General features: G+C 31.3%; 1 protein-coding gene across 8 annotated transcripts; it reads right to left on the minus strand.

The window, feature by feature from the left end:
• Positions 1-2,400: 2,400 nt before the first annotated feature.
• Positions 2,401-16,614, minus strand: PRORP1 (proteinaceous RNase P 1). 8 transcript variants are annotated; one of them, XM_088805699.1, is made up of 9 exons: positions 16,156-16,586; positions 14,259-14,316; positions 10,050-10,373; positions 8,992-9,953; positions 7,754-7,843; positions 6,720-6,901; positions 4,372-4,492; positions 3,967-4,035; positions 2,401-2,681 (listed from the first exon to the last, which is right to left on the minus strand). In XM_088805699.1, the coding sequence occupies exons 3-9, from the start codon at positions 10,150-10,152 to the stop codon at positions 2,580-2,582; spliced, it is 1,629 nt and encodes a 542-aa protein (XP_088661825.1). In that variant the 5' UTR covers positions 10,153-10,373; positions 14,259-14,316; positions 16,156-16,586; the 3' UTR covers positions 2,401-2,579. The 8 variants fall into 8 exon arrangements, 4 of the variants coding, with proteins under 4 accessions (XP_088661825.1, XP_088661826.1, XP_007031683.2 ...); XM_088805700.1 differs by having other exon boundaries at positions 10,267-10,373; positions 16,156-16,582; XM_007031621.3 differs by having other exon boundaries at positions 8,992-10,373.
• Positions 16,615-26,954: the final 10,340 nt, after the last annotated feature.

Raw genomic sequence — 26,954 nt, forward strand, 5'->3', positions numbered from 1 at the left:
TTATTAAGAGAAAAAAGACTGTTGAACCAAAACACCTTGTAGCTCAACAAGGAAGTAATAAATATTAATTCAATTTTGATTTTTGAATTCGTTTGGTTAGTAAATTTAGTATTTGAAAAAATCTGATAGAAAGATTGAACTTTTAAAATAGAACACCTTGAAAATCATTACAACTTAATTGAAAAAATCAAACTCAGTTCGATTCAATTGATTTTTTCTATTTGAAATGATTTTGTTCACCCTTAATTAGAAATGAAATTTTTCATTCTCAATGAAAAATATTATCAACTTAAAAATATCTAATATACAAAATTTAATTCTTCATGGACAAAAAAATTGGTATAGAAAGGACCTCACCTTTTTTATTTAATGTTTTTCTATCGAAATATATCTGTTTAATTTAACTCACCAAATGTTGTCAAAATTAAAATTTTTTAAAGACTTAAACTTAAATATTAAACAATTTTTAATAATTAATTAAATAAAAAAATCTCTTATTTTCTCTCTTTAACTCCCAAAAAGATTTTCATTGTTCTTCTCCCCTTCTTCTTCTTCTTCTTCTTCTTCCATTAAAACTAAAACTAAAATATTTCACTTTTCCTCAAAACCTCTCTAGCCTTCTTTTCTTGTTCTTTTATAGGCATCCAAATTAAAATCGTATTAAATTCTTAAGAAAATGTTATTGAAACCGTAAAAGAGAGAAAAAGTGAAGAATTTGATATAGAGACTTTTTTTTTTTTGTTGAGAGAAAAAGGTTGTTGAGCCAATCCGCCTTGTAGTTTAACAAGTAATTCTTTTGTTGGTTAGCATTGGAACCAGATGGGATCCATAGTTGGCTGATTTGACCACCAATTGTGACTATAAATAGTATTAGTGTTGAAACAATTGTCACAACTTTTGTTAGAATTTTAATTTAATATTAAGTTGATGTTATTTAATTACTTTAACCATTTTTATCCTTCACCTTTAATGGTTATCACATTATAAATTTAAATCAAACTAATAATTAAACCCTAATTTATTTATTTGAAAAAAAAAACAATTGATTATCATATTATAACCCTAAATCAATTGTAAAAATCCCTTAAAAAAATATATCACAAAGTCAACATGTAAAAGTTATCTTGAAAACTCTTGAACTTGAACAATTTAAAATTTAAAGTAAAAAATCTAGCTAGCAATATTTAGTCTATTTTTGTAAAAGATTTTAAAGTAATTTGTATCCTTTTAAACTAGCTAGCAAGAATTTTTATATAAAAAATTTAAAATTTATATGTTCAAAAGTAACAATTTTTTGAATTTAGTATAAATATATGAGAATAAGGATATATATATATTTTTTTGAAAGTTGAGAACAAGGATATAAATATGTATGTATATCTAGAATGAGCTTTCCTAAAAAATTGATATAAATGTATAAAAATAAAAATAAAAAGTCATAATCATGATTTCTTAAAGATCAAACTAAGATTAAAAAAATCAATATTTAGTTTTTATATTTTAAACTAATAACTTCTCAAAGTAGCTACCCAGAATTATTACAAAAAAATAAAAATATTAATGTTCAAAAAGTAACATTTTTGAAAATTTCAAAGTAAACGTATTAAATTAATGATAAAAAATATGAAAATTTCAAATTGTTGTTCTTAGAATTTTGATGTTAACGTATAAGACCAAGGATAAAAAGTAATAAAAAAAATCAATATTCACTTTTTCTAAAAAGTTTTAAAGTAATTTCTATCATCTGAAAATAGATAGTGAAATTCATACATAAAATTAAAAATTTTGTTGCGAAAAAAGTAACATTTTTTACTTTAAATATAAATAAATCAGAATAAGGATTAGAATATGTAAAGTTGAAATTAGCCTTCTGAAAATCTTGATGTACATATAAAAGAATAAGGGTAAAAAGTACTATCGCACAAATTAAAATAAAAAAAACCAATATTATTTTTCTAAATATAATTACTAAGAGTTTAAATGAAATTTCTATTTTTTTATAGACTTGTCTAAATATAAATGATAATTATAATTAAAAAAATTTCAAAAATGATGTAACAATTACATTAAATAATATAAATCAAAGGCAAACCAAATGAAAAACCTAACAAATCAAAACATAATATGGAATGGAAATTATAAATTAACATTTCAATATTTTAAGATAATTAGTTTAACCTAATTAAAGCAATTAAATAATGTTAATATCAAATATATATATATTTTAATTTTAACAAAAAAAATGAGATTAAAAATAACAAATATGTAACATCTAATGTAAAATGGGTAATAATAACGAATAACTTACATTGTTTACATATTAATTGGGTTTTTTTTTATTCTATTATCTTAGTTTAAAGTGGGATCCTTTTTTCAATTTGGGAACTAGAAATCCAACAATTTAGAAAACTGTTTCTTGTTTTATTTGTTTTTTTTTTAAAAATGAAAACAAAAACATTAAAAAGGATACAAAATGAAAACAATATCAGACATAACATAGCAGCATGTTCTTTTGGGTAAACTACTCCTATCCTGAGGTCTTTTTATCATAATTCAATCTGGGTCTAATAGCAATGCTGCTACGACTTATTCCTGGTTCTACCAACACACAGCCACTGTCTTGGATTCAAAAGATCATCATCTGCAATAGTAGGAACATGCCAACTACCACTTTCTGACTCCTGCATTTTCATAATCCCATATTCTTCGAAATAAGCACAATTTAATATGAAAATAAGGCATAGACTCCTGCATATTCGTAATCTGATATTCGGTGAAATAAGCAGAATTTAATATGAAAAGAAGGCATAATAATTAAGATTAAATATACTAAACTTCAGAGTAAGGTGCTATTTTATACAACTTAAATCAAGACTGAAAATTTAAAGTTCCCTTCACTCAGCCCCTTTCTCTCATCTCTCTTCTAGTTTTTTCTTTTTATTGTTTGGTACATACTCTTTCCCACCTGTCTCCCTCTCCTCTATTATCCCAAAAATTTTGAAATTTCCAAGCCATCAAAAACAGTGTCGTTTTTTTATCCTAGCCAAGCATAAAAAAAGGGGAAAGAACAGAAAAAGCCAGGCCCTTAGATCCCCCAGCTACAGTACACTCATGTAGCTCACGTTCTATATATGATATATTACTTTTTCATAACTACATATATTGAATTCTGCAAATTAATTAATAATATTTTAACCATTATAGTTATTACATCTTATACCATTTGACATGCAACCTTTTTTTTATATGAAATAAATGGTTTAACGAGAAGTTTATAAAGAAGTTGTGACATATATGATGTCTTTTCTTGCTTTGGTAGGAAAACAAAACAATGGAAATTAAAAGGCAAAGAACAAAGATAAAATTTAAATAGGAAAGACAAATAATAATAAAAAAAAAGATAAAATACAATAACCTCTTCAACTTTTGACCATAATTACACGCAAGTCCAATAATTTTCAAAGTGAATATTCCGTCCTAAACGTGTAAACTATCTTAATGTCTAAATGTGAAATGTTTAAAATACCTTTCTTCTTCCACGATGGGTGCTCCTAGAGAGGATCTAGTGTTCTCTAGCCAGATCCGACCGCAAGGTGGTCGGCTGGCAGAAGGTAAGGTAGAGTTTTTTTTTTTTGAAAACTTATAGTTCGGTAATTTTTAATATTAATAAAAGGTAAAATAATCTTTTCAATATTACCATGTCATCAAATTAACAAAACATTAATGGTTAGACTTATATGTCTAGCAGAAGATATTCTTTTAGGACGAACTGTACATTTAGAAAACTAATGAACCATTGTAGAATTATAGCTAAAACTTAAAAGTGTTAGTGTATTTTACCCTAAAAAAGTGGAAAAATTCTTCATTTCTTCATTTAACTAAGTATAACCAAAAATAGTGAAAGATTTAATGTTCAAGCTCTATGCAGTTGTCAAACAGAACCTAAGCATTTAACCAATCTCTCACCTGAATAACAATAGAATATGGAGGCGGCATGTGAAGCGAAAGACCAAGCCTCGTCATAGATAACCGAACCTACAAATTATCAACAAAAAGACAAACTTATTATTTTGTTTTTTTTTTTTTCAAGTTAAATGCTCATTAATCTATGGGATTATTCCTTAAAATGTACAATATTCTTACTGTTTAATCTCATAATAGCCAACAGAGATCAGTATGCTATATGTAGTACTTTTACCATATGTCCACAATAAGTATACTAGATAACTCATAATCAGAAAATAACTTGTATTGCCACTATTCTAACCAAAACAATCATTTATACGCATGCAAAGCTAGTGCCCTTGTACATTGAAATATAGAACAAAATAGCAATATGATTAAGGCATTGCATCAAGTCAGAAAGAATACCTGATGCTTTTCCTTCCACCTTGGAAAAAAGGATGTCCCTAATAACTGGAACAAGTGGTCCCTCATTTCATCATTTGTAACCAGCAAACACTTGCAACTAACAGCAGCATATAACCAATACCTACAAATAAACATGAAAAGGAATTATTGACAAGATTAATCTCAAAATTACAAAAATACAAATGTCCATGCCCCTAGATAAATTTTAGTACATCAATGGTCACCTCTTCTTAATGTACAAGTGTCTTTACTTGAGTTTTAGTATAATATATATAACAGGGAAACTAAGAAAAATTGTTTCTTAGCAGAATCCATAAAGTAAATTTACTAAATGAGCCAGAAAGAAGAAAGTAAACGGAAAACCTATTTGATTTCACATCATGAAACAAATCAAATGCAGAACAAAACTAAATACTTAATTTAGGATGTATAGATAGGTGTAGTAGTAAAGGTTCAAAACCAAATAACAATTTATCTTCAACAAAAAAATATAACAAATTATGCAATCTTTGATAATTTACAACCAATAAAGGGCTAATAACTAAATTTTCAAATTACTTTTATTATTTTGATGTAGTGTATTTTATTTATGAAAAAAGAAATTGCATACTACATTTAAGTAAGACACCATTTTATGATTAAGTTGTTCTCTAAATCTACCACCATTGTTATGGCAGGAATATTCAATAGCAGCAGGAGAAAACTCCTGCAATTGCCACCCATCACCAAAACTTTAAAAGGAGAACATATCAAGTAGAATGTAAAATCAATAATGAGTTGAGGCACAACCTCAATCTTATGAGGTGTAAAGCTTTTCTAATTCACATTTTAATCTATAAAAATCTATAGCAAAGTTTTTAATGTACTAGCAATAGAGTATACATCTAATAAAAAAAAAAAAAACATAGAGATAAATCCATAAATATGTTATGAACAATAGAAAAGCACTCTAAACCTATTGAACTAATTCATTGTATCAAAATCAAATGGAATTGATACTGCACAAAGTACAGGTTTAAATGATAAATAGGTCCAAAATGTGTATGTAAGTAAACAAGCCTACAATTTTACTTTGGCTTCAATTCAATCAGTAGACCTCAGCAAGTCTTCAACTGGTGCTAACTGAAGACCCTCATATTTTCTTTTTGTACAATGGACCTTTTTTTTTCCTTTCCCTTTCCATCTACAAAGAAATAGTTCCACATTCAAGCCCATAAATGTTACCAAATGAAATGGTCAACTTCAAAATTAACAAATTACTTTGATAAGCTGGCTCAATTCTTTCCAAGCTTATTCCATGAGGCTTAAGCCTCACCATAAAATGCAAGAAGGGCATAAACATCCTTAGAAAGCCTATTCCTCACATTAGGAGGGTTATGCATATTTTGGGAGTAACACACACATTTATATGCCATATAGCTGCCTCTGAGATGCCACCCAAAAGATAACATGGCAGATCAATCAATCAACTCAGACCTAGCAGAGTTGTCACATAAATTGATAGTTTAAGGCTTCACTTCCACTCAAGTCTTAGAAAGATAATTTTTTTTGAAAAGCTTTAATATATAGATCCATTGAATATGTGATGAAGTGCAAAGGGACAGTAAATACCTTCAACTAACCTGAGTTCTACTATCAGTCCATGGCAAGTCTTAGAAAGATAATTAAAAGTCAGCACAACTGCATCACATCATTTGAAATCCTAATTTGTACGTGTAATTAGCCAAACTAAGTCCAATTAAAGCCCTCAATAAGCAAAACCCAACTTTAGAACACCAATAGCATCAGGTGGTGCAACTTCAGCATGGAATTGAGAAAGCAGGGAGCGATTTGCTTAAACTGCATAAAATAATACACATACATATTTGCTCAGATGGAACCATTTTGAGAAGGCTGTGTGCATGTGTGTGTGTTTGATCACAAACATGAATATCTCTCAGACTGCAATTGGAAGCAAAGCAGGGCCACAATTATCAGCAATTTCATTAGGCTAAGGGTCATGACTTTGGATGGTAAGGGACGGAGAAGGAAGGAGATAGAAAAAGAAACGGAAATGGACAGGTGCAAATACAGAGACATGGTAAGAGAGAGACAATCTAATTGCAGGCTGAAGGAATTGAACATTCAAACACTTTGATAATGTACTTTCTTCTCAAGGTCAATTTTTTTAAATGACAATACATGCACATGCATTGATAAAAAAACAAAAAAGAGCATTCAAGGATTGAAAGAAGAAAAAAAAGAGGATGACCTTTGAAGGAAGAATATGTTAGAAAAAGCCACAAACATACATATTTTTTAGAGAATATTCAATTCAATACTTTCATAATTTTGAAATGAGAGCTTACCAGTCATCATTTGAACCAGCAGGAGTAGCATAAAGTGCCCCAGCCCTTTTCCAACTGTCTAACCAATTCCTGTTATTGGGATTCCTAGCGGGACCATTAGTTACCCGACCTTGATGCAAAATAACTAGCGGGGACCTTTTTGATGGACTCATTTGTCGTAATTGGTTTACAACATTATTAAGCTACAACCATAAAGAATGGTTAAAGACTGCATACAGATGTCTTGGATCAGGATCATCTGTCCTGAATCTTTCTCTCAACCTCTATCATTCCAGTAAAGTAATGCCACGCATCAATCTTTATGCTTGTCTATAATCAGACTCATAACTGGGTTAGCCTTAATTTAAAAATTATCACATTGATTGCTTAAAACAACATAATTCATGTTGAAGGTAAATTGATATTACAATTTCTTCTCATCTACAGCAACATAACCGGTCACTTTTACTAGTAAATAATTTGGGGAATACAAAAAAGATTCAGGTATCAAGATCTTGTTTTAATAAATGGTAAACCTATCAAAAAAGAAATTGTAAAAATGATAAACTTTTAGTACAAGTGTAAAGCCAGATTTTACTTTAACGATTATCTTTCTATAAGAAAACCATTCATGTGTAGGACCATAAAAATAATACTGATAAAAATTCATGGCTCATGGTAGCATTAAAAACATGTGACACGGTTATTTTTTTACTGTAGAGGAGCAAGATCATCTAGCAGGATATATAAGAGTCTTTTAAAGTTAATATTGGTCTTTGTTATAAAGTCAGAATTTTTAGGGAGAAAAAGAAAACAATTTGAATGTGCCTTGATTATTTATTATTTAGTTTAGTTTAGAACAATTGATGTGATTTATTGTTGACTCAGGTTAATTAAGATGCAAATATGCTTCAATTGAGAAATGTGGATGATGGCATGGCAATATTTTGTTACTGGGACAGAGGCTCAACCAAATATTTGGGACAGATGATCTCGATCCATATATGTCTTGCTTTCACAAACATCACATTAAGCTTCTTCTCATAACCCCTTACCTGGTTAAAATTAAAAGTATCTGCTTTGATGAGACCCACATTTGCACCATCTACAACTGCATCAAATGGTCCATGCTGCTGCAACCACTCCTGGATAAGGTCACCTTCTAAATCAGTCATGATTTAACTGCGATCCGCTTTATGTAAATATGAATCACTAGCCTAAAGCAAACAGAAGCTAAACTATGCCTTGGTATATTTATTGAAAAAATATTATCAAAGATAACATAAAAAGAATTTCACTAACAACTAAGCAAGTCACTCTAAATTGTGAAAGCAGAAAAATAATCAAAGGATACAAAACCATTACCATACAAGCCTATCTTACAGCAATATCATTTACATGAAAGTACAGTGTTCTCACTCACAACATCCACAAATCCAAATATTAATTTAAAACAACATAAAAAATTAAGTGGTGCTAGGTAACTAGAGGAAATTATTAACAAGCCATGCTCTATGTAACAAGCTGAGATCACAAAGCCAAAGTGATTAACTCTACAAGTTATTTAATTCAATCACAACATAATAAAAACTGCCAACCCAAAATCCAGAACAATTATAATTTTTGCTACAGAACAAAAATTAATGCAGCTTTATATTAATGTAAATGTGTGACATATAAAGCATTCAATCAGATGCCACACCAAACGGCTATGTAGCATGGGAGAAGGCTAGGAAAGAGAAATAAGAGGATATGAGACAAACAAGAAAACAGAGAAACAAATAAAGAAAACGGTATGGAAGAGAGAAATAGATTGGGAGTTGGAGGAGAACAGGGGAAGAAAAGGGGGAGAACAAAGGAGAAAATACCAATACTAAAGTCTTTTAACTTGATTAACATAGGTATCTATAGCCTGCATCTTACCTGTAGTACTTGTTAAAGAAACCAACTAACTAGTATAATAAAACCTAAACCTTCTTAAATATATAGAAATTACAATTAAATCCATTAAATATGCAAAAATCAATCAAACACATCTGGAGGTTAATATAATCATTAAATTAGTATGAACTTCTTCTGCTGTCCAACAACGTTTAAGAGAAACAAATATGCACATGATTTCAAATAGCTTTTAAGTGCCACAACTTACAAGTTTAGACAGCATTTCAGGATAACACAATAATGAATTTACAGTATTTGAAAACTCTGGAATAACTAGCAATGGAAATTCCCAACTTCTTAAGGCAAGAGTTGTTATATCAGAAATAAGGGACAATAAGGTTTAAAGAATTACCTGGAACCGAATGAAATCAGCTTTAACCTCTCTATTGCATGCCAATTCAGTTAATTTCGTAGCAAAATTTTCTGTCTCTTTTGGATCAATATCAATACTAACAAGCTTCTCCCCACAACAACGACACACACCATTCTCGGTCATCTTAGTCCTCATCACCCTCCATCTCCCACTTCCCAACCACCCTTGCCCATGCCACCCTCCTCCTCCATCTACAACTCCTTTCTTTATTTTATTCACATCCCAACTCTCAACACCTACTTTTGCAGCATCCTCCGATTTAAACCAATCCTCAATAATTTGAAACGTTGATTCTGAGACCTGCCTCACTGTGGCTCGCAACCTTTGCAACATGTCATACACTTTGTCTGCATTCTTTGTATCAGCACTAACTTTCAAAAGAGCAGAAAGCTCAGGCTCTTCAGGCGTCACCCCAGATTCAGCCATGTGAGCATCTAGTTCATATCCTTTCTCTGCATTCCCCTTCTCACAGAATCCAAACAAAGCCGGCCCATATGACCTGAGTTTCGGTGGAATTCCAAGACTCTTCATCTGCTTCACCAATTCAAAAGCCAAATCCAGGTCTTCCCTTGCTACTGCCAACCTCGCCATGCTTGTAAAAGCAGTCTCATTAGGAGAAACTTTATCTCCAACCATTTTCTGGAAAATCTCAAAACCCCTCTTCAGCCCTAACTCCTTCAACTCGACCCCATCTCCACTCGCTTCACGAGCACACAAGTAAAGCAGCACATTGTAATGGTGCTGCTTTAGAGTAACCCCGTTACTCCTGCCTTCCTCATACAAACGAAGTGCTTCCACAAGTTTACCATGCTTAGAGCACATATCAAGCTTATATTTAAGCACACTTTCAGGTGATTCTCTATGTGCTTTCTTCCTTGCTTTATTGGACATTGCATTGGTACTATTAGATGTATTAACAGTTGATTTGGCAGCAGTAGCAACTGCAGATAAATTTCTTGTTTTATCCACGGCAAAGTAATTTACATGAACATTCGAGATACTAACAGGTTTGAGAAATAAATGATAATAGCACATACCAAAGGGAAGCAAACTGCGATGGAAACAATTACGGTAGATAAAAGAAAATGGGATTTTCTTGAACATTGACATTGAAGGGACATAAGGGTTTACCCCTAGCATCACTCTTTCCTCTGTTACTAATCAATACCAGTATTTGCTTCTTTTTTTCCTTTTCTTTTTCTTGTTAATACTTTGAAAAGGAGAAATTTGTAGAAGACAATGGAAGTGGAGAACCTGTTATGGCCACAAACAGCATTGTGTTTTGACGGTTGCGAATGAATTGTTTTCGATAAATGAGAAGATCCAAACACTAGCTTTAGCTTTGATTCCTCCTCCTAAAACTGCAATACCACCAATCAAATAACATTTATCAGAAATCATAGCAATACCTTTGTTCCCAATAACAGAGAGACAAACAAGAATGAAGACTACAAATTGATTTTCAATTAACAGAGATACATGTGTGACTTAATTAGAAAATCCAAAAACAGAGAGCCCAAATCCATGAATTAGGAAAAGAAAGCTGTCACATCCTGTCCCTTGGGATGTTAATTAAACTACAACGTTATTTGAAATTTAAGATGAATTATGGCTATTATTGAAGGGAAATGTCAAGTGGAAATGGAGAAGTTGACATAAGATTAAAATAATACATTTATAATAAAATAATAGGATAAGAATAAAATAATAATATTTTATTAATGGTGACTAAATAAAATATTAAAATATTATTGGCAGGTTTTGTAGAAGGAAGTTCGGCCAAAGTGGGGGAGTATGAACTTACGGATTGAAGAATTTTATGAAAGGAAAGAATTTTGTGAAAGTAATTAAAGGTATATTTAAATGTATTTATGCTTGAATTTGAAATTCAAAGAATTCAACAAAGAAAGTATACATGCAAGTGAGTTTAAGGAACCAAGAGAAAACAAATATTGGATGTGGTATCAAATATTTAAATACAAGTCGAAAATAATATGATAAAGGCTTATAAAACAATGGACGGTGTGTAAAGAGGAAAGAAAAGTGGCCATCATGCAAGTGTGCCATCCACCACGTGAAGGAATATAAATATACAAACGAGAATTTATGTGGATCAAGGCATGTGAAATATGGAAGCTGCCAAAGTATAAGGAAAAAGAATTGAAATAGAAAAAAAAAGGGCTTTGTAGAATCCGCCCGTTAATAACCAAAGTGATCTGCCCACTTTTCATCCAAAACCCAAGAACCCTTGCCATGTTTTAAGGTATTCTAAGCTTCCAAACAAATCAAGAGAGTTAGAGAACTTTTGCAAGGAGTCAAGCTTAAAACAGAAGGGAGAAAATTATATAAAAAGGTGCTTGGGAACTTGGGAAGTTCCACCCACTCATTGCAAATGGGAGGCATTCGGCTACCACCCTTCAAGCTACCTGAAACCAAATATAAAACCCTCCCCAAGAATCTTTACTTCCTTCATCATTCAAGTTAGAGTTCAAAAGCCATTGGTGCCTAAATAAATTTGTTAATTCCCTCCAAAACACAAGCTACCTGAGGGCCTCCAAAAGTCCACTTCAAAGATTGATTCAAAAGTACCCCACGGGTGGTGAGGAAAACAAGTAAGAGACCTTTGATTTCCATGACAACCAAGGATAATAATTTATTTTGAGAGAATTTGGGCTGTTCACAATGAAGGCTTAGTGGTGGAAATCAAAGCAAGGTTAAGGAAATTCTCATTTTGACATAATATTTTATAGTGCCAAGGATTAATTATATTTGAATTTCATATGGCAGATTTGTTGTCTTGGATTAATGAAGAGTTGAAAGTTATATTTTTGAATGAGTTAACCATCAAGTAAGGTAAGATGATTGTGGATATTTCTTAGTTATCTTTGCAAGTTAGCCACAGGTTGAGTAGAAAAACTTTAATAGCTTGAATTTGCAAATGTGATGTGTGAATATTGTTGCAAGGTTTGAAGAAGTAAAAAGAAATTCTGTAAAAGCTGTCCAACCCAAGGCCTAACACAAGCCCTCAATGAGTCGGTAAATTGGTTATAGTGAAGGTGAAATTATTAAGTTAAAAGATGAGTTTCAATTATTAAATACTTGCTGGCTGAATGTACCCAATAATACAGCATTGGAAATGTACTAAAGAGTGTGTGATGTTGATGATTAGGAGCTGTTGAACTAGCACCTTAGTGCTAAGCAAAAGCTATCTGAAATTCTATCTAACCGTGGCCTAGTACCAAGGGTAGATTGGTGAAGCTCAGAAGGTGAGAAAATGAATGTAATTTGAAATTTAATTGCTATAGTCATTGCTGGCTGAATGTGCAGATAGGTATAGCATCAAACATTATGCTAAGAAATGCTATTGTGTGTGTTGATAGTGATTGTTTGAGCTACTGCCTCAGCTGTCAAACAAAGTTAGTAAGCTACAGGTCATTCACACTTTGACCCAAGGCATTGAACTTTAAGAGCTCGGGTGGTGGTGGTCTGAACGTTGCTAGAGTCCTTGACCAAATCAAGCTTAAACTAAGGAAGTGGTTTAGTAATTGGTGAGAATTCCCACCAAAAGAGGTGAGTGGGCAATTCTTGTTTTAAAGCATTATCGAATGGTGAATAATATATATTAAATATGCTAGATATACCCACTGTTTAGATATTATTCAATTACATTGAGTTCCGATGTATATATTTGGATTGCAATTGAGTTGCATGAGCTGTTACTGACTAGGAATGATTATTAAGCTCGTTTTATATGTGTTGTTTTTGTGGCCATATCAAAACTATTAAGCTGTTTACAAAATGGGAAACAAGCCCTTGACATATGATGAGATTTTTTACTCTGTTTGGAAGCATTCAAAATGGTATGTATTACACTCCTGTATAAAGGCCCCAGAGTGGTCGTTAATGAGTTTTGTAATTTGCCTTGGTAGCAATTTTCATGATGCTTGAGTGAAATATTTTAACTATGCCATGCTCAGTGATACGTGAAATTGCTATTTTATTGTTCACTGATTTTATAATGAACTTGGTTATATATTTATCATGGCTTTCATTATTTAAACATACATACATGCCTATTGAACTTCTGATTGAAATTGATTCTACTTATTTGAAATTCCATTGGTTTATTTCTTGGGTAAACCTTACGGGTATAGGTCTTGTTACCACACCAGATTTGTGTGGTCTTTGTGCACAAAGTAGTGATTATTAATGATTGATAATTTATAACAAAGGGGGACCTGAAGCCCCGACTCATTTGGTTGCTTGAGAAGTTCCCACAAGTAGGTGTTGATGTTATTGATACGAGAGAGAGCCTACGGGGCTATATTAGACCTACCTAAGGATACCCTAATCGATATGTTTTTATTAATTGAGCATGGCATTACTATTATATTTGTTTGAGAAAACCATGGCTTTGATTTATAAGCTTACATGACATTCGGGAAAATTATATTGTTTGAGATTGCCATGGTTGTTTGATTTTTATCAAGCACGAGATTTTTACTCTGCAAAAGTGACAAAAAATTTTGAGATTTAAACTCAAACATCTTATATTGATTTGCACATGATTTATTAACTTTATGCATAGTTTATCTCATCGTTCGTAGTTTTTATTATTATGTTTTTATCAAAGGCTCTACCTTAATGCTTGTTTCCTTTCCTGTCCACTCACTGAGTATGAAAGGCTCACCCCAACTAGTTGACAATGGCAAATAAGTGAATTAATTAGGTGCAACGGAAGTGTGGTGAGTAGACTTCAGGTTGCTGCATAGGTAATTGGCATCCTATAGCACTTTTGTTGTGTCACTCCACTGTCTAGATATCAGGTTGCTGACCATTTTTAAATAAAGTGATGTATGCATAAAACTATTTTGGGCCGAGGGCCTTGGATACTGTTTGATTAACTTTAAATGGTGTAATGTTTGAATGTTTACATTTTAAACATGTTGTACATATATTTTAAATCTCTTGTTAAGAACTTTTATGAGTGTTTAAGAATTAAATTTGCAATTCTAGTTATATAGCATTGTTAGTATATGATACTGGAAAGAATTTATTTGGTGAGATTAATATATTTAGAAGGCTTGCCAGGTTCTACCAGGTTGCGTAGGCTTGTGCGCCGGTAACGGCCATAAGAGTGGGTTGTTACAAAAGCAGTAGAGAAGACTAGAGGTGTGCAAACAATCGATTCAGGCTAAAATTCCAAAAACCAAAAAAACCGAAAAGAAAGCAGTAAGGATAGATACCAGATAGTTTAAAGCAGTATAAAACTGCCTTTCAGCCAATGCCCATACGCAAAATTTACTGCATAAAAGTAAAGAACAGAATTAGCTAAAGTTTTATTGACTTCTTCGCAAGAAAAATAAATAAATAAAAACCAGAGTTTTTTCAGTGAAAAAAAACACAATCATCCACTTAAGACAAATGTAATTCTATTTGATCAAAAAAGAAGTAGGACAAAAATACACAAATTACATAAGAAGCACTGCCAGTCCTATCTAAGAAATTATCACGCAGAAAAGAGACGAAATAAGTATACAACCAACATTCAAATTATCATCTTTTCCTTATCTCATGTTTTCTCACCGATCTTGTTTTGTTTCTTTCTTCTCTCTTGCCTACTTTCTTTTCAAATATTAGTCATTGTCAGTCCCTAAGGAGCAGAATATTCCAAATTACAACCAGAGTTCTACAGAACAAACTCAGTCTTTTCAATCCACGTTACTAAGTATAATAAAACTACCATAAGTCCTGGGCACCCAGCTCAAAAAGTGGAATTCACTCTTAGGTACATTTTGAAGACAATCAGTCTGTCTCTGCCTTCTAAGAAGTAAAAATTTTTTTCACAAACAAAGAACAAGGTCATAATCACTGCAGATAAATAGTAAACCTAGTAACTTGTGTAAACCTATTACTTCTTTTCTAACATATAAGTTCTTTCAATTTGCATTGTCACGGTCTACCTTTAAAAAGCTAGAGGATTATAACAGCAATTTGCATAAGTGACTTCTGGAACAAATTCAACACTTATAGTGGCACAGTACATACCAAAGTTGATAAAATTCCAGAACTTTAGTCATAAATCTACAATGAATAGTGGCACATGCATGTATATGAACTTTTGATATCTTGACGATGATTACTTGTCCAGGCAGAAACAACCCCAGCTTATGGTTGTGAATTAGCCCATCCTTGTTATACATGTAGCACGGTTCCTTCCAATTATCACCTAGTTTACCAAACTACCTAGGAGGTTAAATAAAACCAAAGGGTGAAAAGTAAGTGCATTCACGGGAATAACAGCATGAGGATATAGAGAGTTTAACTTTCAATATCCAACATTTCAACAAAAACTAGACTTGGAAGCAGTAGCTAAAATTGAATCAACATGCAGGCAGCAGAAGGGTCAAAAAACATAAAATCAATCACAAGAATTTTCTTTCAATACAATGAATGTCAGCTTGCAAATCCAAAAACAAAACAGTAGATTTATACTTGGCAATAAAACAGAGGAACAGAAAGAGAGTAAAGAAGAAAACATGAAGCAGTAGATTTATACTTGTTTTTGACCCATTTGCTTATGTTCTTAACTATTAATTTATACTTTTTTTTTTTATGTAAATTCAAGTTGAGGTTTGACAAAGGTTACAAAATAAATTGGTTTAGATTAGATCCATGGTAGCACAATTTTGAAAGCTTTGAAATTATGCACATAAGTAAATAAGAGAAGTTTGGCTTAAAACCACCATTAATTCCACATTGAAACGAATACGGTAAGAGCAATGATTGTGAAAGTACATCATTGCTAACAAATTTCAGGAAAATGTTTCCATCCCAATACCGGAAGAAATTAGAATTAACTCATAATTAAGATCATAGTCTTCAGATAACAATTAATGAAAGGGAAATATTGTGCAGCGGCTCATTTTTTGTATATGCTCTTAATCCATCAGCTCTGGATTGACAAACTCCTACAAATTCAGTGACGCTTGATTCTTTGCAAGGCTTAATTAGACATTATAATTGGTTGAAGAACTATGATTCGAACATTTGTGAGAGAGAAACTCAAAAAACCAAAACCAAAGAGAGAGTGAATGACAACAAAACACAGAGAGAAAGAGAGAGAATCTGGGTCTTTCTTACCTCAATTCGTGGATGTCGGATGAAGAAAATGAAGGATGGCCGGCCGGCCGGGGAGCGGCGATTGTGGGTCAGCCGGTGAGCTGCCGGAAAGGGGAAAGCAACGGGGCTTAGGGATTCAGGGTAAAGTTGTTCATTCTGGTCGGGAGTCGGGACAGTTTTTGTCTTCAGGATGATCACGTAAGACCCAAACCTGAGAGCTTAAGGTTAATGAAACTAGAGTGTGACCCAAGATCCAAAAAAAATTGAATGAAGTTTGGATAAGAAAAATTGTATGGAAATAGTTTTTTATTATTTTGATAAAAGAACTGAGGAGTATATGATAATTGTTTATAAGCATACCCAATTTGTTTTCAAATGCATAAAAAACAGTTATTAAGATAAGCAGGTGAAGTAAGGGTTGAAATATTATAGGTTGCTTTGGTGTTTCTGCAAATTGTTGTATACGTACAAAAGTTATCATTGTAATTGTGTCTGTAAACAAAAAATGAAGGTAGTGTTCATAATCTAATCCATCCTCTTCTAGCAAGTGAACAAAAATGAATGCCCTTCATGGAAATTAAGGCCATGATACTATGTTGTGCTTCTATACAGACGTGTATATACAAAATAACAAAAATTAACTCTTCCATGTACGATGGTGCTTTTTACAAATACTAGAAGTGATGTAGTTGAAAGGTTTAGACAATTGAAACTCAATAATTAGGGCTAGAATAAGGTTGATTGTGTTGGAGATAATTAGATTTTTTATAGAAACCTCTTGAATAAATATTCAAAATAACAAAAGATGATAATCATAATCTTCTATCTCATATCACCTATTTATAATAGTTATGATAAGTCCTAATCAAATAGTAATCTTAATCCTAAATAAAGACTTAAAGTACTAAAATTCTTATAAAAATAGAAAAAAGAATCTCAAACTAAATAAAGTAAAGAAAATAAAATCCTTAGCTACAAAAATACTAAATAAAATAGAATTCTTGATACGCTTGCATCAATCTCCTCGAGTTAGAAAAAAAACTTGACTCCGATGAGTAGGCCTTAATACACTCCTCATAAATGTCTGGATTTACTTGTTTCAATTCCTTTTCATTACCACTTTCAGCTTCAAAATTTTCAACAGATAGATACCTAGTAATTTTGTTGCTTGTGGGGCTTGAAGTTACTGATTTCTTAGTCTCTTCTTTAAAAGGATATAAAGTATATCTCTTGTTATCTTTGTAGAAGGAATAGGTGTTTGGCTTCGTCTTATGATCCATATCGTGATCATACAACCAAGGTCTACCAACAAGAATATGACCAACATCCATTGGCATAACATCATATAAAATCTCATCATCCAAGTTACCTCCCATAGTGAATTTCACCAAACATTGAATAGTTACCAGTACCCCATGTCCTTTCTTTAGCCACATAATATTGTAAGGATGAGGATGTTTACTTATAGGAAGCTTCAATTTGTCTATTGCCTATTTTGAAATAGTATTTTACACGCTTCCTCCATCAATAATGAGATCACATACTTTACCTTCGCAAACAACATGTGTGCGTAAAATACTTTGCCTCCTTCAATCTTCCTATTCCTCATTGATTGTTGTAGTCATCACTATTATACAGGATACACATCAATTTCCTCTACTTTCTCGTCATATTTATCATAAATGGGTTCTAATTCCTCCCTAAATTCTATTAAGTTCACCCTTCTTTGTGGGCAAGCAAAAGAAGTGTGTCCCTTCTCCCCACAAGTAAAACATCGAATATGGGAATTGTTACCTCCTTTATTTGTAAAAGAACCAGAACTGTTTTGTCCACCATAAGGCATTATACTCTTGCCTTTATCATTCTTTTCAACATTGGTTGCAACCCCATTAGTTTTATTGGTTGTGGTAGCCTCTCGATAATTTTGTAGGGATGTTTGGTAACCTTGTCTTGCTCCAGAATCATTTTGCCGATCGATGCCATATAAGGGCTTTATAGTACCATAGCATGAAACTCGTTTTTCTGCTGATAAAGCATATTGACGAGCATCTTCAATGTTGTATAAACAAACTACTCCCATCTCGTCTCTAATAGAATGATTCAAACCAGCAAGATAACGAAAAGCAATTTCTTCGTTACTCTCAGTTAACCCAACCCAAATTGATAAGTTATTGAATTTTGATGTATACTCCTCAACAGTCATGTTATTTTGCTTTAAACAATGAAACTTTTCATATAATTCCATAGTATAATTAGCAAGTAAAAATTACTTTTGTAATTTTCTTTTCATGTGCTTCTAAGTGCTTACTTTAAGCTTCCCTTGTCGTGCACGTTGCTCTTCAACTCTCTTCCACCATTGAAATGCAGTACCCTTCAACTTCAGCTTTACAAATAACACTTTTCGATTTTCTGCCATGAGTTTCCATTCAAAGTAATTTTCTAAACTAGCTTCCCAATCCAAATATTCCTCTACATGAAATTTCTCATGAAAATCAGTTATTTCGATCTTGATTCCTCCACCATTTAAATCAAGTGCATGTAATAATCGACCCTCAAATCCAACTCTTGTCGCTTGATTTGCGGGTCCATCTTCATCAAAAGGGTTCTCGTTCTTAAAATCATCATCATCCTCAAGATCTTGAATCTCAAGGGGGTTGTGGTCACCTTCTGAATTCTCCATTCGGACTTCCACTGGTTCCTAACGTTGTAAGGCTTACACAGCTCGGGTCAAGTCATCAATCATTCTCCACATTTCTGCCAACTCAGCTTGTTGGGGCTAATTGCCTCTACCTCGACCTCTGCCTCGACCAACCATAGTCTCATAACTCAAATCCCTATAGGATAGTAAGATCGTTAGCTCTGATACCACTTGATATAGCCAAAAGGTTTAGGTAATTGAAACTCAATAATTAGGGCTAGAATAGGGTTGATTGTGTTGGAACAATAGAAAGATAATTGGATTTTTTATAGAAACCTCTTTGAATAAATATTCAAAATAACAAAAGATGATAATCATAATCTTTTATCTAAGATCACTTATTTATAATAGCTACGATAAGTCCTAATCAAATAGTAATTCTAATCCTAAATAAAGACTTAAAGTACTAAAATTCTAATAAAGATAGGAAAAAGAATCTCAAACTAAATAAAATAAAGAAAATAAAATCCTAAGTTAACAAAAATACTAATTAAAATAGAATTCTTAATGCACCTGCATCAAGAAGAGCCCTGCGCTACACAACGAGCTTGTAAAATTTTATAAACACTTATGCTAAAAAGTAAATATTGTTATTGATATAATCTTACTGATTAATATTTGACATATGTACAAATAATATTTATCAATAAATACAAAAAATTATCATAATATGTAAAAATTATTCTACATTCATCAATGAGTAGGATGATATTAAAAAAAAGCACCAATCCTGTTAATTAATATTCAACATATCTACAAATAACGTTCATTACAATATTCGTGACAAAATGTACAAACATTGTTACAAAATGTAAAATAATAGTTCTATACATCAAAGAGTAGTCAAATGTTTTACTATCCACGAAAATTGTTTTCATAAAGAAAGGAGACTTAGTCTAAAATATTCAGTGTTTTTACAATTTTTAAGACCATTCCTATTTGTACATCAGTTTCATCTACTTCAATTTGCATTTTCAGCACAAAAGATTTAGCATTATCACACTACATAACTTGTTTTGGAGATTATAAGCAATTTTAACTTATGAAATATATGCAAATTAAGAAAAATATCAAATTTGTAAAATCAACAAAGATCTTCCTATTTCACAAACCATGAAAAGTTTCAAGATCCAAAACCACGAGTTGAGGTAAACAATCTAACGTTTATCTTTTTAACTCTACCAATGAACTATAAGAAGCAAGAAAAAATTGAAAGACTCTTATCTACGAGCAAGCTATGTCATAAAAGAGTAAACAATAAAAAAATTACAAACAACTAAAGAAAATAAAATAAATTCCGTATCCCACTTACAAAAACACATGAAATAACCTTGTCTTCATAATCTTTCCTCCCGATCTAAAATTTTCAGTAAACTTCAAAACAAATTAAGAAAAATAGTTTAGTAAATGATGAAGAAGACATAATATAATTATTAGTTATTCAATTAAAATTAAAAAAAAACATAATCTAAGGCAATACTAACTAAAAATCAGGATATATGCAACATAAATAATTTATCCAGCACTAAAAGAAAGGAAACTTGACAAATTTTTTAACTTTCCAACAACGCGCTTTGTTGTAGAACATAATAAAAGCATAAAAGACAACATACACACATCCACTGGATTCTACTTTCAGTAACTATCATAATTGTTCTAGGTAAGGCGAAACAAGATGTAATAGATGCCCTAGCTATTGCCTTAACAATGTCTTTTGGGCTTAAATATCATTTGTAGCTCATTTTCTCTACATGGTCAAGGTACCATTTTAACCTTATCAGTAGCATCCTTCATATCTAGGGTCAATGGATTGCAGTGCTCTAATGTTATAACATTAAGTAGGTAAGCATAGGCTTTTGCATCCTACAAGTATAAGAAAATGAGTAAAACATATCAAATTATCAATGCAAGCAAAATAAAGCAATGCATTTAATTAGTGTATAAGCATCCACCTCAGTTCACTTTATCAGTTTATCAAACCCTTACACCACATGTAATATTATTGTAGTCATACACTTTCACATTTGAAGAAAAATTTGGAACAGTTTTCTCATAACTTGCTTTATTTAAATGGAAATTCAACTATTTCAGTAAAATCTTATCAAGAGTTAACCATAAGTTCCTCAATATCCTACAAGTAATAATAATTCAAAGGAAAACAATCAATCCATCTATTTAAAACATGCTTATTTCATGTATTTATTCTTAGTTAAACATCAATCACATAATAAAGAGATATATTATTGAATTGCTATCCTCCATCAAATCCACAAGCTGAAGTGTCTTCTGAAGGTTGAGATCTGCTAACAGTTAGATGTGCACTTGTCACAGATAGTAAAGATGAGAAAAAGAGCACCTAAAAACAATTTGACTTAGGTTACCATCCTACTTTTCTTAATCTATCAAGACAGTTTAAAGCCTATACAAGTAATTGCACATAAGTAGTAAGGATGAAATTTAAATGCCTACCTTTATAATTTGAGAGATCAACCCAAGTAAGAAATGAGGCTACAATAAAAATAATCAAGATGAAAACCATCAGATTATCAGAATATTTCATCCTAACTCACATAAGTAACTATTTAGCTATACTAACCCTTCCTTCAACCAAGTCCTATGTGTCAATGTTTACTAAAATCTTAACCTAAGTAAAAGAAGAGGCTGCAAAAAAAATAATCAAGATGAAAACCATCAAATTATCAGAATATTTCATCCTAACCCAAATAGGTAACTGTTTAGCTATACTAACCCTTCCTTCAACTAAGTTTTGTGTGCCAATGTTTACCAAACACTTTTGAAGTAGAATAAAATGCAACAGATGCCTTGCCTATATGGTTATGACGATTTGCAATTAAGTTTTGGGAATTATTGAATCATTTATTTAAATTATCTTCAAAAGTAGGTTTTTAAGCACCCATGAAATAGTGCCGTCTCGTATTCTTTGAAAGATATATAATTAGTGTATCCTATATTGATTAACTTAATTAACTTACCTTAACGAAGATTAAAATGAATAATTAACTTATTTCATTGATGATTGCTTCACTACTCGAACCTTTCTCTAACTTTCACCACAACTTTTCATTATCACTCCCATGCACATCAAATTGCTTGGCTTAGAGCTAAGCCAATTTTAAGGGCTTTGTGTTCTTGATAAGCCATCTCATGAGGATGAATATAAGATACTACTTACATGTCTTAAAAAAAATCGAGTGGCATGATTTTAATGGGTACTTAAAAATCCAATTTATATGATCCTAACATATTTTAAACTATTTAGTAAATAATAAAAACTTTATTTAACTTTAAAGTAAAGAAATTTTGAAATAGTAAAGTAAATAAAATCCTCTTTTTAAAAAGTTTTATATACTTGTTTTTAAGTTTTTAATGTGTGTTTAGACCTAATAATAAGGATAGAGAATGGACTTACTTCATCATGAAATCAAGCCAAGCTTGAGGACTTTTCTTGAGAGCATTGATGACAGGTGCACATTCATGGGGCTCTATTCCATATTCCGCTAGTATTTTAGTTGCTTTCACTGCCTCTGCATTTTCAAAACAAACCCGTTAATTCGCAAGTGCAAGTCATCTTTAACTTAATTAAACAAACCAAAAAAGAAATCAGAAGTCTCAAATTTACTTAATTGGTTATGTATCAGGCATAGCAATAATGAAAGAAAACCCTAGGTAAGAAAAGTGAGGGAGAAAAGAAAAAGAAAGATAAGGAAAAAATTAAGAAAATAGATTAACAAAAAAGAGAAAAAGAGAGTACTCCGGAAGCTTTCATGTGCAAAACCCAAAATATCCCATTGAAAATATTAAAAGACTAAGACAGATGTCAAACTGTAAATCCTCTATGTACGTGAGATTCATTGTACAGTAGATAGAAGGCACTTTTAGGCACAAGTATCTTTGTAGTTCCAACAATATCAATGGGTTGGTAAAGATTGTTCATTAACATTCATTGCAGGAGTTATAGAACAATCCATAAGTACAATCAATGTCAACAATTCACTCTGATTTTGAATCTACTTTCCTTTTATATGTTTAAGTTATTAGTGTATTTTCATGCGACAGTAATATGTATAATTGTGTGAAGTATGGTTTGTTTACCTGCACTTTGGTTGGATCTGTAATATTGATCTTTGTTATGGTAATGTCTTTGATTTCATTTGATTTTCTTGGTAGTTGGTGGGTATGTAGCTACATTTCTATAATTTGGACACTGAATGGATCTTTTTTGTATCTATAGATTTATTTTCCATCATGAATTATATAAAATTAGACAAATCAATATTTGAGTAACTTAAAAATTTTCAGCAACAAATATTACTTATTTTTTGTGAAGCAGAGTTTGTGGTGTGTCAAGATCTACAAATATTATTGTAACTGAGTAAGACGGAAGGTAAAAGATACTTACACAAAGAGGTCATTTTGAGTAGCATGTCTGTTGAAATGAATAAATTAGTTTTTGTTTTGTGTTATATACTTATGCATTTTTTCACTGTTGTTGCTGCAACAATTATGATTGGACTGATTACCTCATCAAAGAGGTAATCATTCTTTGTAACATTGTTAAAATGCGTAGAAAACAATTTTTAACATGTTTCCGCTATGAATAGAATCATTCTTTGTAAGACATAATGTAGTTATGAGTTGTTGTACAACAAAATGAGTGGTATGTTTTTTATACCTAAGGTTTTGAAGAAACAGATCTTGTTTCTTGATGTCATTTGCTTGATTCTGGATATGGACTTTCTCTATAGTTGTCATAGATTTAAGTGCTCCAATAAAATCTTTTAACAATATAAGTGTTTAATAAAGTAATATTAGTACCTATGCTAAGTGTAAAATTGAAAGTAAGAATGACTAATATAGAAGTACATGTTACCTATCAGAACTATGTCATTATGGATTTGATTGTTGAGTTGATCGGTGGAGGCAAAATTAAATAACTATGTTGGGTAAGGATCCAAATCTTCCTTGATTGGGTAGATGACAGTATTTTTTGTAAACATGCCTATGATATTCATGGGAATATGGTTGAGAGAGCTTTTCTTGTTATTTATCTGAAACTTTTTGATTTGATAAAGATATCCTTTTCTTAATTGATGTTGAAACTGTGGTGCATTTGAGTTACAAATCATGAAATGCATTACATTTTTTTTATTTTTTTGATAATATGAACATTCAAAAGGCAAATAATGAGTAAATAATAGAAATTCTATTGAAATGAAATATAAGAGGTATAAGATGAATAGTTTCAATATATATTTGTTGTATAAGATAACCTAAATAGCATAGATAGTTTTGTTATTTGTAGGACAAACAAAAATATGAAGGCTCGAAGTAAAAATCATCCAAAAATCATTTAAAAGTAAATGGTATAATGTGTTATGCATTTTGCAAATGCTGAGTGATAAATTGGTAGAAATATAAAGTGGCCTATTTTGACCATATAGTTGATTTCTGTTATATTTAAAATGTATATACCTTAGCATCAGTTGCAAGAAAGTTGAGGTTCTGCAACATGTTTAGTCGAGATTGGCCAATGGACTCCCATATACAGACTATCCTGACCTTAAGTAATGATCCTTGCTAAAAAGGGCGCAAGTATTGAAGAAATTGGTCTGCCATTGTTATGTTGGATTCAAAATAAGAGAATCACGAGTTGTGATTACTATAAAAATTGTAAGACTTCAAGAGTATTTGGTATGGAAGGTTAGCATGCGATAATTGCTCAACAAAAGAGTATAGGAACCATACTGTACTTGTTTATAATCTTTCGAAGCAAAATGTTAATAAATTTAAAAATCAATATTAACGTAAAGTTGCACACAAATTTCTAAACAAACTTGAAAGCAAATTATCAATTATTTCTCGGAAGATAATATTTTTGGTTTTAGTGATAGATAAGCCATTCTCATCAGTTGTTAAAATATGCAAGCCTTTTCGAGATGTTACTCTCAAAAGAGCTACATATAATTGACCATCCGTGAAAACAGGCTTAGCTAGGTGTATGCGAATTTTGTCTAGTGCTTGTCGTTGGCTTTTGTTGATTGCCATTCTATAAGATAACTTAATTGGAAATTGTTTCTTACTAAAGACAAAGGGCCATTTGTTATGTTTTGCTATTAGAAGTATCTTTATCATGAAATGTTTCGAGTTTGTTCCACTTGAAAAAATAACTTGTCTTGAAAAAATTTTGGTTGATATTCCTAAGTAACATAACAACAACACCAATTTTCAAATATAGAGCATGATCTAATTTACCAAGAAACTTTAAAGAGTTTAGAAACACAATTGGGTATAATAATTAATGATCTAATACTTGATCAATTCATTGGGTTATTGAGTCATTGCTAAAGTATTTTTTGGTAGTTCCTAGAATAAAATCTAATCCACATGTGTTTATTCCATCAACTATCTCATTATAGAATGTTACTACAGCCATTGGTCTAAAGTAATTAGAATTTGCATAATTTTTTTCAAAATCATTGTAAACAGCACAAATAATGTTGTTAATAGGGTCATTCATGATATTTACAAATAAATCATTTGGAAATATTATGTAGTCACATTCATCACGATGTTTTATTGTTGATGAGTGAAGGTTTCCATCACTTACATTTAATAACCACTATGCAAAAGTTTCAATTTCTTTTTTTGCTTCCTTAGTTAAGTCAGACCTTAACAATCTTATATTAATTTTCAATCTAAAAACTTTACACTTTGACCACAGTGTTGATTGATTTATGGCTGCACTGATAATATCTGTTTTGTTACCAAATTCTACAAATAAAATTTGCCTAAAATCTCTTCCTAACATAGTTTTTCCTCTAAAAGGTTTGTCTACTGCTTCATTGTTATCTCAATTGAGAATATCTCTTAAAGTCTTGTCAAAAGCTTCAAAGCAATATCTATAGACGATACGTGCTTCATCCCATATTATCAAACTACAAGCTTCAATTAGTCTAGTTAACTATATTCCTCTTCTTAATTTGACAAGTTGAGTATTCACTAATGTCAAAAAGAATCTTAAATCTAGAGTGGGTAGTTCGACCTCCAAATAATAATAGAGAAGCTATACCAGAAGAGGCTATAGCAAATATTATTTTTTTGACTGATCTTATTATTAATATGATCGCATGCCATAAGTAAGTTTTGCTTGTACCTCCATGTTCATATACAAATATCATTTGTCCTTCATTATTTTCAATTGATTGCTTAACAAACTAGTAGATTTGTTGTTATTTAGCATTTAAGTTTGATAGTAATTCCAAATGTAATTGTTGCAAATGAATAAGTTGTAATTCATTTCTTCATGTATCAGTCTATCTTGATTGTAAATGACAGTTTCTTGGTTTGGCATGGGTAATTGAAATTCAGATAAATAACTACAATTTTTATTAAAGAGATCTTCTGAAGCAATTAAGACATAATTTTTATGATTATTTTCAAGTAATGTTATACTGTGAGTTTCCAAAGGCATGTTTCATTCTATACTCAATATCTTCAGAAAATAATTTCCAGCTAGTTTCCCAAAGGGCAATAGGATTAGCTATTTGTCAAAACATAATAATGGTTACAAACAAATGTCTTAATTGTTCGCTGGAGGCCCATTGAGATGCTTAAAGTGGTGTATCATTCCATTTTTAATTATTTTCTAATAATCCTAATCCTTGATAGGTTTTCTGATAAGTTTGATACGCAGTACCATTTACAGTCCTAATATGTTTAAAGCTAATTGCATCTCTAACTACATTTAGTTGATTCTACCTATAGATCTGCCTTGTTTTCTCTTCTTCCATTTAGACTCTTTTTGGTGCCAAACATACTCTATGGGAAAATCAACATATAGTAAATGTCTACCAATTTGATCAAGTTAGTTGCAAGTCATCCATTCAATGAATGTAGTTTTGTTAATATCTGCCCATGTGTAACTCTTGATATACTATTGTTATCATGAAAATAAATGTTTTATTCTTCAGATAAATGGATTACTAACCTTTGTATAACTGGTTTTCAATGGTGTATTGAAAAAGAAAAAAGTCTCCAACTTGCATCATCTACTGATAAATATCTACAATCCAAATATATTTTGATTTCATCTATCTCAATA

The sequence above is a fragment of the Theobroma cacao genome, chromosome 4, assembly GCF_053813885.1.
Source record: "Theobroma cacao isolate CCN51 chromosome 4, ASM5381388v1, whole genome shotgun sequence".
Classification (NCBI taxonomy): Eukaryota; Viridiplantae; Streptophyta; class Magnoliopsida; order Malvales; family Malvaceae; genus Theobroma; species Theobroma cacao.